Source organism: Typha angustifolia, chromosome 12 (assembly GCF_048772165.1).
Source record: "Typha angustifolia cultivar Huaian chromosome 12, ASM4877216v1, whole genome shotgun sequence".
Lineage (NCBI taxonomy): Eukaryota > Viridiplantae > Streptophyta > Magnoliopsida > Poales > Typhaceae > Typha > Typha angustifolia.
Genome location: NC_133250.1, coordinates 10,907,393 through 10,919,155, shown reverse-complemented (window position 1 = coordinate 10,919,155; position 11,763 = coordinate 10,907,393). Strand labels below are relative to the sequence as shown.

Sequence of the window (11,763 nt, the reverse complement as noted above, 5' to 3'; positions counted from 1 at the left end):
TTCTCTATGAAGCATAGCAAGTATGAGCTTTCTTAAAAAGTAAATTTATAATTTTCAAAATAAAATTAGAAAAATATAGGTGGATCTCAAGAGTATTAAGGCAAGGAAGCTTAAAAGTTAGCTATTGAAAATACATCTCAAAAAAATATTAAAAAAAAATAAGGAAGCTAGTGATGAGAAATGGTGTAAGAGACGAGGTTTAAAACCTGCATTCAAGGCATTCTTAGCTTCAGGAGAGAGAGACAAATTTAACTATAGAAGTCCAAATCATGAATCACATCAAGACAAACAGAGTGCGTTTAAGTTCCATTTCCAGAAGAACAGCAAGAACAATTTAAATGCAAAATGCCATAACTTTATTACTGTGAGTTACAGTTTGAATAATAATAAAGGCACCATTATAGGTAACACCGACAAATAAAAATAACCATATAACTACAAAACTTTAATTGTTTTGATATCGTGTTGTTACACTCCCCTACAGCGCCCTTCCTTTTCAAAGATAACAGAGAAACTGAACTAAACATAAATATATCCCGTTAGTTGTTAATCTGACTTATCATTTAAGATCTCATCTGAATACAACTTTTGCAGGTCTTGATAACATTTCTTCCATTGTTGGGCCATCTGCATTGATCTTTCGTATTCTCGTCGAAGTCTTTCCAACTCCAATTCGGCGGCACCAGAAGAACTTTGTTCCTGTGAGGAGGAAAGAATACGAGTCAGTCGATATAGACTTCTTGACCGTTATAAAGGCTGATTGATATGGACAGGAAAATCTTTCGACAGAGTCATATCTTTGTCTCATTTTCCCTTATTCAACATTATTCACAGAAGAGGCAAAAATATGTCAGCCAAATGTTACCGCACTCTGTTTTTCTTCGATGACAAGGATTATAGGAAAGTAAAGAAAACAAATCTGGTACAAGAACAAGCATCATCCAGACAGAGGAAAAGAATAAAAATAGAAGAAATATTGACTAACTCCAATGAGTGCTTACACAACTTGAAAGAAAACAGACACAAAAAGAATAAAAGGTATGGAGAGTTGAGGGTAAAAAAGGCATTGGTAATGGTTATGCAGGCTGTAACTCATTGCAAAACTCAAGTTGGGAGGTGATGATAAAGCCACATGCAGCCTGCTGTTTGGGAAGTGAATGTGCTTGACCTAGGAAATACTCTCAACACTGTAGAGATGACGGCAATATTCAGGCCTTATTGAAGGAAAATGAAGTTGCATACCTATATTCTAATTTTGCATCATTATTCCAAAATATCATGAATGTATGGCATGAATAGCCAATATGACACACAATGAAGGAATATATAAAGCTGTGCAATTTGAGAGTGTCAGCATCTTTAGGCTTTATACAAAAAATGGCTGAAACTTTGGGTAATGCACTATGCAGGATTGATACGACAAAAGTTGATCTCCTAGACATCAAAATATGGTTGTTGATGTGTAAAAAAGTAAGTGCACCTAAACCAGCTCGTTTGTTCACCAAAAACAACTAAAGAACTAAAATTGATGAGAAATCAAGATCGCTTTGTTTGTTTCCAATTACAGGAGAAATTGTACTAAAAGGATCAACAAAGAAAATAGATGCAGCCACAGAAAAAAGATGGGAAAAAGATACAGCTTTATTGATTATCATTTTTTCATCTTTCTAGGGAAATGGTTTGTTTAAATTTGAAGAGGATCAGATTGGTTAGTTTGTTCAAAGAGTGTATCAGTTAGTTGCAAATCTTCTGAAAAGTACGGGTGGTGCTAACCACTTTAGCAGCATTACAGTTCACAAATATATTCAGAACTTTCAGATGATCCTTTAATTGGAAGATAATACCTATTTGCTGTCTCAAAAGCAAAACAAAAAAAAATCTTTCTAATACTCCAGATATAGTAGAAAACCAAATTTACTAATTTTATGAAGTGCTGCATGAGATATATCCTATTTCTAATATTCAAACTGAAAAACATGAGACATGAAAAGACATCCGCTTTCTGAAGTATGTAGAAAGAGAGACAATGTTATTAATAAGAGGAAAGAGAAGCATCAAGATCAAGTATATAGGAGGACACCTGAAGCTCTTTTACATGGCCCTCAAGGACTTTTGAGCTCAAGAATTTGCTGTCCAGTGGATCACACCACAGAGACCGGCACATAGTTACGGCTTTTGTGTCAACATCTCCGGATGTTGAGTCTGTATATTTACTTAAAGCTGGTGGCAGCGACAAACAGACTCGTTTTCGGGAAACTGACACTTGTGCATCTATTGATACTGGAGGAACTGAATGTGGAGGATGCTTAACTATAAGCACGTTATTCACTGAACCTGTCAAAAAACAATGTTCCCCTTATTTTTGCAGCCTTTTTCTCTCTGTAAGAAAAGGACCTTAAAGAGAGAGAAAATACAAAAATTGCTGATAGATTTATTTCCAACATAAAAATTGCTGAGAACCATATAGTTTGTTCAAATAAAGACAAGAACATGAAATGCATTGAAAGATTCTTCTTTTTGTTGATAAAGCATAGAAAGATATAAAACCCAACTTTGTATGCCATAGGCTGACCAATGAGTATTTGAGAGGAATATGCAATCATCATAAAATGGGTCAACTCCTAATATGTTATTATAAAATAGAAAAACAAGTAACAAACAGCACTTTTAGCTCACCAAGTTAGTATTTCCCTCTAATTAAATTTTTACAATTGAAATTGGAAATAGTTCCATGCTTTTTCCAATAATATAAAGTCAGCTACGGTACTATGAAGTGAAGGCTCATGCACTATTAAGTATATACCAGGACTCATATTATAAGGCAAAGAACCTTGTTGAATACAAATAAAAAACAACTGCGTGTTATGTAAGACAAGTATACAACTCCATGCAATCAGTTTCTTAAAGCACAAAGATAAGTAAATCAAACCATCAAGAAGAAAGGATTTTTCAAACATGAAACCTTTATCATGTTTTAGTACAAGAGTCGCCCGGCGATTTTCCATATCCCAAATTTGAACTGTACCATCCGCTGATCCAAATATAAGTGCAGATCCATCTGTGCTAAAACCCATGGTTGTCACAGCACCCCTAGGAAAAAATTATTAAAAGGGTCAATTCAAGGAAATTCTTATATAAGAGAAAATGAAAGTAACAGAGAACGATTACACTAACAAACAATAAAAGGTACAGGGTATCAAAATATAAATATATATATATATATGTTATGCTTGTAAACCACACCAAGGTGAAAAATGATAAGGTGAAAAAGAAACGTAGCAATAGTTGGCATCAAGAACAGATCTTCAAAACAGAAAAAAGATCACAATGCATAGTGAGTAAATATGATGCATTTTGTATTATAACTTATACATCCTAGTCTATTTAACAAATGCTTTTTGCTTGATTCAGACAGTATGGAAAACGAATTCCAGCAATTTGGCTACACATTAAGTTTAAGACAGAAGTCACATAATGGAACATGACTATTTGGGTGCAAGAGAAAGCCTTAAATGTGTATGCATAACTTTTTATTTTCTGTAGTTTTTTTAGCAACAGCAATGACCTGGAGATTTTACCAAACAATGATCTAGGTGTGTTATATAGGTACAGCTGAAAAGGAGGCACATGAAAAAAAAATGAGGGGAAAAAGTGCAAACCTTTGTTCATGTAGGATGCCAATGTTGGACATTCCAAAACTGCTATGAGGTTTGCCTTTAGCATCAAGACAAACGTCATATATTTTGCCATCTTCACTACCAGCATAGAATGCATTCTTCCCGGGGTTCATTGTCATAGAGGATATACCAGTAGGAAACTGGATACTCCTTAATATTGTTCCTTCTGCTAAGCTCCATATCTGATATACACATGATCAGCATAAGAATTAGATACCAGATCATCCTCAGAACCACTATGTGGCATATGACTATTTATGTTTATCATTTTCACAGGTTTCCAATTAAACAAAATTGTGTAAATCTCATAAAATGACATAAAGGTTTTGCCGAACAACTGATTCACGTATAAGTAGACTGACTATCAAACATATATGCAGAGTTTATATCAACCAAAAACAAGGAAAAGATTAGGTTCACTCAACTACCAACAAGCCACCAACTAATATATTCAAAGCACCAAAATACTGCATAACAAACCTTGCATGTGCAATCGCTCGAAGAGGAGATGAAAACCGAAGGTAACCCGGGATCTGAAACAACATCAGTCACTGTTGCTGTGTGTTCATTGAAGCCATATTTGTAGAGATTCATGGAACCTGTATTCGCTATATCATCAAACATCCTGCAGTATCATTTAGAATAATACAACTCAATAGAACTACACTTTTTTTACAAATTCCACATATGCAAGAAATATATACATCATAAGGGACCAAACTCTGATGCTTCCATCCACCGCCCCAGAGATCAGGAGAGACTCATCTCCCGATAGGGTGAGACAACTCACAGATCGGTAATGAGCGTGCCACTTGTTTAGAAGCTTGCCACTGACCACCTAGAATGATAAGATAGTTTTTATGTTTACGGAATAATATTGGATAACAACCAATGCCAGCACTAAATAGAAAGAGAAACACCTCCCACAAGCAATAGGGATGTTCCCACTGGCTAGGGACTATTTAACCTAATTTATAACATCCACTCTCCCCACAATAGTACTGAAGAAGTGCATAAAGAACAAAAAATTTAAAAATCGGTTTTAACTAAGACCACACAATCAAGATTAAATTTTGACACATACAAAGAATATAGCATCAGATTGCTCACCTCCCATAAGAATATATCCCCAGAAGAACCTCCACCTATAATATAAGTCCCTTCAGAATTCGAGACAAGAGGGCCAATAGGCTCGGAAGGGAAGCTTCTAACCACCACTTTAGGCTGCAATCAAGAAAAAAAAAAGAAGAAGATCAATAACCCATCCAAAAACTCTAACACACCAAAGGAAAATAAGAAAAACCGAATCTTGCCTTGTCCCAAGACCAGAAAAAGATCTGAGCAGTGGCAGCCGTTGCGGTCTTGCGGGATTGGGAGGAGGCGATGAATCGACCGCCAACAGAGACGAGCCCATGACGAGTGGAAGAGCAGTTGCGGTACCGGAGCTGCTCGATGCCGGAGCGGAGGTCCCACGAAACAATTTCGGCGTCCGGCGAGGAAGATGATGCCATCACAACGAACTCCTCTTTCCATGAGGCAGGAGTCCGAGGTAGAACGGCGGCGGTGGAAGGTAGTGGCGCCGGCCCCGGCATTGCAGAAGGGTTTTTGCTAGGTTTAAAGTTGGAAGAGAGAGAGAGAGAGGGGGAGGGGGGTTTGGTTTATAGGATGGTAAGAAGAAATACCACCGTTGGATTATAATCTAATGGTTATAAATAAAGTATATCATGCGTATCCTCTGAGAGGTCTAACTCTACACGGGCTGGCCCACTTCGAATTTGCTTCAGTTAGCACCCTACATTATGTGTTATTACAATTTACGCCCCGTTCTTTCATATTTGTAATTTAATCTCCGAATTCTTAACAATATACTAAAAACACCTTGAATGGCAGTAAATTTTCAAAAAGTACCCTGTAAGCTGGAAATAAACGAAAAAAAACTCCTAAAATATATAACCATCTTTTTCCCTCGGTCTGAAACGTAATTAATCTTCACCAATTATAACCAGAGATCGTTCTCTCAGCAATTTCATGCAATCAAACAAAATTGAATCCTTGGAAATATAACTGACTTCTAATGGAATTTATATACACAAATGATTATAAGGGTGGAACAAAAGGATTAAAAAGCCCAGTTCTTGATCACCTTAGTGAATCATGGGCAAGCACAGAAGAACAAAAAAGAAGCTCAACTAGCTTCAATTCAAGCACTCTAATTAATTCCAATCTACTAAGAAATAGTAGCAGATATTTGCCCACTGATCGCAGTAGCTAATGCAGCTTTAAAGGCCGGGTCTTTTGCCAGTGACAACGCCATTTGCTCCACCAAATTCCTGTCAAATTCAGGCGACTGATCAGCCCCTCGCCGCTGCTCCGGCCGCGCGATATCGACCGCCGCGTTCTTCGCCGGCTTCGCGGCGCCGTTGGGCCCTTCATGGTGTTGAGGGGCGTGGCTATGGTTGTGCTCGCCTTCATATGTTGCTACTAGTATTGATGCATCCTCTGCCCTCCTTTGAACCTACAAGCAAAGAATGATGCGTAGGAGATCAGTTAGAGATCCAAGATGAAGAGCATAAGTATAATTCTAACTCTATTAGTGCTTTAAATTCTCCATACCTTCTTCTTAACTGGACAAACTGGGGCAAAGGAGCATCTGAAATAGGCTCTTGGGCATGGATTGTCTTTGGTCACTTTTTGCCCATATTTCCTCCATTGGTATCCATCTTTTACTACCTAAATTAGATCACAAGCACATATATATTGTTATCTAAGATTATAATTTGTTAGGAATTTTAATTTTTTTTTCTTTAATGATGTGCAAATTTATTTGAGAGACATACGAGGCTCAAATCAGATGGATCAGCACGAACGTATTTCTTGGTGACCTTTGGCTTGCAATCTTCTTCTCTTATCCTCTTGGATGACCCCTCACTGGACGTGCTCTCCGGCTGGTGCTGGCTCGCGGCGGCGAGGTTAGCTGCCGGAGAGTCGAGGTGGGTCTTCCTCTTCTTCGTCGCAGGCGAGACGTCGGAGGCGGCCTCGGACGAGGAGCTGGTCATCAAGTCCTGCAACTGACTTCGGAGTGCGGAGTAGTTCGCCACCATGGCGTTAATCTTCTCCTTTAATCTCCTATTCTCTTCCGTCAGTCGATTGATCTCTATCTCGAGAGGGCCGGCTTGACTCGCCGGAGCCTCGCCCAAGAAGCGGGGGAGGCCGACGTTGAGGTCGAGATCCAGCGTCGACGAGTAACTATTCCAAGTTGCCATAGCGAGGAACGCGAATCGGAGGAGAGGTAATTAGCTAGACTAATTTAGAGGCTAAATCTAGAGAGATGAAGATGATGTATCTGAGCTGAAGGTATGAGGCCTATCTATATAACGATATAGATCTTGATATAAATAAAGGAAAATAATTACGTTGCGGGATGTCGGCCATGAAGGGAAGTCAAAGAAGAGCAGCCAGAGGAAGACAAGTCCACCGGAATGGGAATAGGAGGAAGGGAGGAGGAAAGACTGCTTGACTAGGCTTTTTAATTTGTTTTTTAAAAAAGACAACGTAGATTACATTCTTCTCCTACTCCGGTTGAAGTCTTCGTTAGGTTGCTATCTCCTTGACTGTCTACTTCATTCCTACGTGGCTGTTATCCATAAATTCACTGTACAAAATTAAAGTAGCCCACTACCATATAGAGAGGAACCTTCTGTGATTCGATTGCTATTCCGGTACAATAATTAACCCAAACAGTATTTTAATAAATCACAATCTATATTTTATTTATTTTGTCATTGACAACTCATCTGTTTGAATTTTATAACTTAGATTTCACAATTTTAACGCTTTGAATTAACTTAGACGGCACTAGGAAAAAAATATTTCATTATAATTTATAATATTATTCTTATCTTTTTTTTTAGTAATTTAATGACGATAAATGAAGAAGATGATAGAGTGATATAGAAAATAAGATAAAATAATGAAGATATTTTAGTAATTTAGTCGGTATTAGTTAGACAAAGTTACGTTAAGGGTTAAATTAGAAAATCATCAAAGATTGAGTGTAAATAGTAAAATAAGTAAAATATAAAATATAATCTATAAAAATCTAGATAAATTAGATTTGTCAAGAGGTATACAATAATGCTCAATGTTGCATTTTGCATGTGTGACACATGGGCTATCAATCTTAGTAGGTGACCCTGTCTCACCTCACCACATACTTTATTATTTATCTTTCCCTTTTGCTTCTAGAACCAAACTTTAATTTTCATTGAATCCAGAAGTCTCTTCGTTGATAAATAAATCCGGCTTGACTCAACTCAAATTAAGCTTCGACTCAGCTCAATCTCAGACCGACTCAATTTTAAGATAAATTAAGAATTAATTTTAAGTCGAACTCAAGCTAGTGCGTGTGGTATGCACGACCATCAAACACGCGCGTTTACATTCGAAATGACCAGATATTTCAATCTTCCCAAAGGACAAAAGAAAGGAAGGGAATGTTTTCCTCCTCGTGCTTTAATTGTTGAAATATATATGATGCAAATAGAAGTCACGTGGAAAATATATCAAATTATCTAACCCATATACGTGTTTCACAAGGTACGACGACTTCTCTTTCTCCGGCGGCTCTGAAAGGTCAACCAACTAACTTCCTCCTTGTTTGATTGACGTAATTTTTATTTCGCTCCCTTTGTTTCTTTTTATTTATGCTTCGCATCCCTGGAAAGAAGAGCGAGCCCATTGGAAAAGAGTAGACTTTACCCACTTTTTTTATTTATTTTTTAATGGGGGAGAAAATAATAAATTTCACTCGCTTAGTATTTTCTTTTTTTGTCCATTAATCGACATTATTTGTTGGTCAAAAAAGTTCTAGTTAAATTGTGCCAAACTTGTCGGTCACGAGAGTAGACTTGAAGGTCAACTGTCTTCCTCAAATCCATTGTATATGTCGTGTTTCTAAGTAGGCAAATTGGATCTAAACTTGGACCCATCTTCTTCCTGATTTGATATATACACTGAATCTTAATTTTCTTTTCTTTAAAAGTTATATTTAAATATAGAATTTTTTTACTTTTTTATTTATTTTTGGGTATGGATTGATGGTCAACTTTCTCCCACGTGGATTGAAATTGAAATTGAAATTGAAATTGAACTAGTAGTCAAATGCAATGGATTTGGCGTTGTAGGCTGGCAATTAGACTATTCGTTCACATGAGCATAAAAGTCTACACACTCTCTTGACTTAGCTCTATCCCTCATCCAATGTACTCTTCTCCCTTGTTTATTTTCTAAGTATCAAATAGAAAAATTGTATGTGTGGCAATTAATTCAACAAGTTCAAGTTATTTTCAAGTTTTCTCTAATTAATCATGTTTCGTTAGCTAACATGGACCAAAACCTAAACGTAGAATGTGAATTATAATAAATACTAGGTAAAGAAGAATACGAATAGTAAAAACAATTTAGGTTCTGAAAAACAGAGATCTATTTCAAAGGTAAAATTGACAATTTATAAGAAAAAATAAACACGACAAGTACCACGACACGACTTTTTTATTAACGTGAAAAATCTTCTTTTTACCAAAGAGATATTCAAATCGGGTCGATGTACTCATATAAATTATAGACTACATTAATGGCTATTAATTAAGATTCTCTTATTGGTTTAGACTCATTTTCAATTAACTACTTCGTGACTTAGAACCCTTTAATTTCTTTTGTCCCCGAGTCATAAGTCAATCTTTTTAAACAGGTCTCCAAGATGGTACATGAACAATATAGCTACTCTGATGCTTTTGGATTATCCTTCGATGTAGCTTGAACACTCAAAAATATAAAAAAAAATCCCGAATTCGGCTTAGGTTGGATTCTTCCTCTAACCTCTGATTCAGCTCGACTGATGTGCTACAAGTTATAATCGGTGTTTAACTAGCACTCAGACTCAAATAGTTTATCCAAAAACAATCTATTAACAATACATGATCTACAATGATAGAAGAAGTTAGAGAAGGCCCACCAACAAATGGGCTTAACATAAGCCACAAGTAGACTTCCACTACAACCTGCTCAAATTCACAATCCATCACTAAAAACATCTGTGCTAAGAAATCTATTTAAAAAAAAAAAAACTGGAAAAAAAAATTATAAATAATTCGACGCCGTTAAGTGTCATCCAAACGGCACTTAAATTTTTTTTATATAAAAAAATAATTATTTTTGTATTCGATCCATGTGATTTTATCTCCGAATTAATTTATATTATAAAATAATTTCACTTATATACTGTAAAAAAAATTAAATTAATTATCTAGAAATTAGATGTAAATAGTGATAATCCCATTAGAGTAATTGGATATCCACACCTGAATCCTCGTTATCCAGTGGGCCCTACTCCTAGCCCATTCCACGTCATGTTCAACGATTTAAGTTCTTTTTTTTTGTGTGTGGAAAAATCCTATAAACTTTTTATGATTTGAAACTAGCTTTATATCACTTCTTTTAAAAGATCATTGACTTCTATGCCTAATATTTACGATTATTATATTGCACCATAATATTACTATATGACAGATTAAATAAGTCAACTTCTCAAATTATTAGAATAAGAACAAATTAAAATTAAAGAGAATAAGATTTAGTAAGAAGAATTGAAACAAAAATTGTATGATTGTGGGAGTGAGAGGCATAACATATGAGGTTGATATGGACGTAAATGATGAAAGTGAGCCGACATTAATCTGAGGTTTATATTTTATTCTTTTCTTTGTTGAATAATTTCAGGCTTGATGTACATAGAGGGAAATAGGAGATCATTTAAACAAGGCTCTAATAACTTGATGAAAATAATAACATAACAAAAAAAAAATATATTATATTAAGCCCAAAGAGCACATAGAAAGTAAAAACACACGATCGAAGTCGTTGCACCGATATAAAAAATCTACTTTCCAACAATTCCTTCATGACCGCTAAAGATTTGATTAGCTAAGAAGCACACGTATACAAAAAAAGAAAAAGAAAAATAGAGATGCTTCATCAGATCCAGTAAGCCAAGACTACTACTCTAAAGATCCGACAATGACTTTTAGTGCTTGGTGACATCAAAGTGTTGGATGAGACGGTGAAGGAAAGGAGGTGTTGGCTTTAATAAAAAGAAAGAAAGAAAGAAAGAAAGTGAGAACACATAAACTTAAAAACAGAAAATAATATAAGTGGCTGAAGGACCCTACACCTGTATCGTCCCCTTCATTGACGAGCCTAGCTCCATCTCCATGGTGACTATCCTCAAAGGAGGAGCATCGACGAGAAGTAAAGGATCAATTGTGAAATTGGCCAACTAGTGTAGGGCCAGATCGCCATCAATCCGACTAGTAGGGAAGAATAAGACATGCAAAAGTATATAAACAGAGCGAATGAGTACGAAATATGGCAATAGGCGGTGATAAGCTTAAAAAGAAATAAGTTAACGTCATTAAAGTTGTAGAGGAAAAAGAGATGAATGGAGGCCATCTTAATGGTGGGGGTGGGGTTGCGGCGGCTAAAGGGGATAAAGCCGAATAGACTTAGTAATTGACAATGACTACATGATAGGAGAAAAATAGAAACAAACATTGAGTTAAGACGGTGGCCACTAAGTAAGGAGAGAAGAGAAAAGTTTCTCAATAATTTACTTAGAGGGAAAAAAAAGGATTAAGTTGAAACCCTACAAGAAGAAAATATTTATTAATATGAGGTGTTAAATAGATATTTTTTGTTAATATAAACTATAGTTGCTTTAGGATCTGAACTAAAATAAACTCATTAATTAGGATTCTTGTGCAAAGTTTCCAAACGGCGTCTTAATATGCGATTAGTACACGGTATAAATATAAACTGTTAAGGAGAAGGAATGAATCCCGTACCGCAAAAGCCACCCGTCTCCGTCACCCAAACGAGTGACATCCGCAATACCTCGCACAGGCCCCACCGTCCATCGTCTCTTCAGGTGCCACGTATTATGAGTCACATCGGACAGTCTTGTTAGGCCAGGTATCAAGTTGAACCAATCCAGAAGCAACAACGCTTCCGTGTAGCCTTTTCCTATTAAACT

General features: G+C 36.2%; 2 protein-coding genes across 2 annotated transcripts; both read right to left on the bottom strand.

The window, feature by feature from the left end:
* Positions 1–294: 294 nt before the first annotated feature.
* Positions 295–5,320, bottom strand: LOC140771791 (protein ROOT INITIATION DEFECTIVE 3-like). Its single transcript, XM_073113489.1, has 8 exons — positions 4,991–5,320; positions 4,788–4,901; positions 4,382–4,515; positions 4,158–4,302; positions 3,660–3,859; positions 2,963–3,090; positions 2,081–2,334; positions 295–699 (listed from the first exon to the last, which is right to left on the bottom strand). Exons 1-8 carry the CDS (start codon positions 5,267–5,269, stop codon positions 547–549), a joined length of 1,407 nt encoding a protein of 468 aa, XP_072969590.1. The 5' UTR covers positions 5,270–5,320; the 3' UTR covers positions 295–546.
* A 409-nt stretch (positions 5,321–5,729) lies between these two features.
* On the bottom strand, positions 5,730–7,135 carry LOC140771792 (WRKY transcription factor WRKY28-like). The gene is made up of 3 exons (XM_073113490.1): positions 6,515–7,135; positions 6,291–6,407; positions 5,730–6,192 (listed from the first exon to the last, which is right to left on the bottom strand). Exons 1-3 carry the CDS (start codon positions 6,938–6,940, stop codon positions 5,905–5,907), a joined length of 831 nt encoding a protein of 276 aa, XP_072969591.1. The 5' UTR covers positions 6,941–7,135; the 3' UTR covers positions 5,730–5,904.
* Between the last annotated feature and the right edge of the window lie 4,628 nt (positions 7,136–11,763).

Excerpts from the sequence above, each read along its gene's own strand:
- LOC140771792 (XM_073113490.1), bottom strand. The coding sequence starts at position 6,940 with ATGGCAACTTGGAATAGTTACTCGTCGACGCTGGATCTCGACCTCAAC. Across the intron at positions 6,408-6,514 it reads ATCCATCTGATTTGAGCCTC|GTAGTAAAAGATGGATACCA; the intron begins GTATGTCTCTCA and ends GATCTAATTTAG. Across the intron at positions 6,193-6,290 it reads TTTGTCCAGTTAAGAAGAAG|GTTCAAAGGAGGGCAGAGGA; the intron begins GTATGGAGAATT and ends CTTTGCTTGTAG.
- LOC140771791 (XM_073113489.1), bottom strand. The coding sequence starts at position 5,269 with ATGCCGGGGCCGGCGCCACTACCTTCCACCGCCGCCGTTCTACCTCGG. Across the intron at positions 4,303-4,381 it reads AGAGTTTGGTCCCTTATGAT|GATGTTTGATGATATAGCGA; the intron begins GTATATATTTCT and ends ATGATACTGCAG. Across the intron at positions 3,091-3,659 it reads GGCATCCTACATGAACAAAG|GGGTGCTGTGACAACCATGG; the intron begins GTTTGCACTTTT and ends ATTTTTTCCTAG.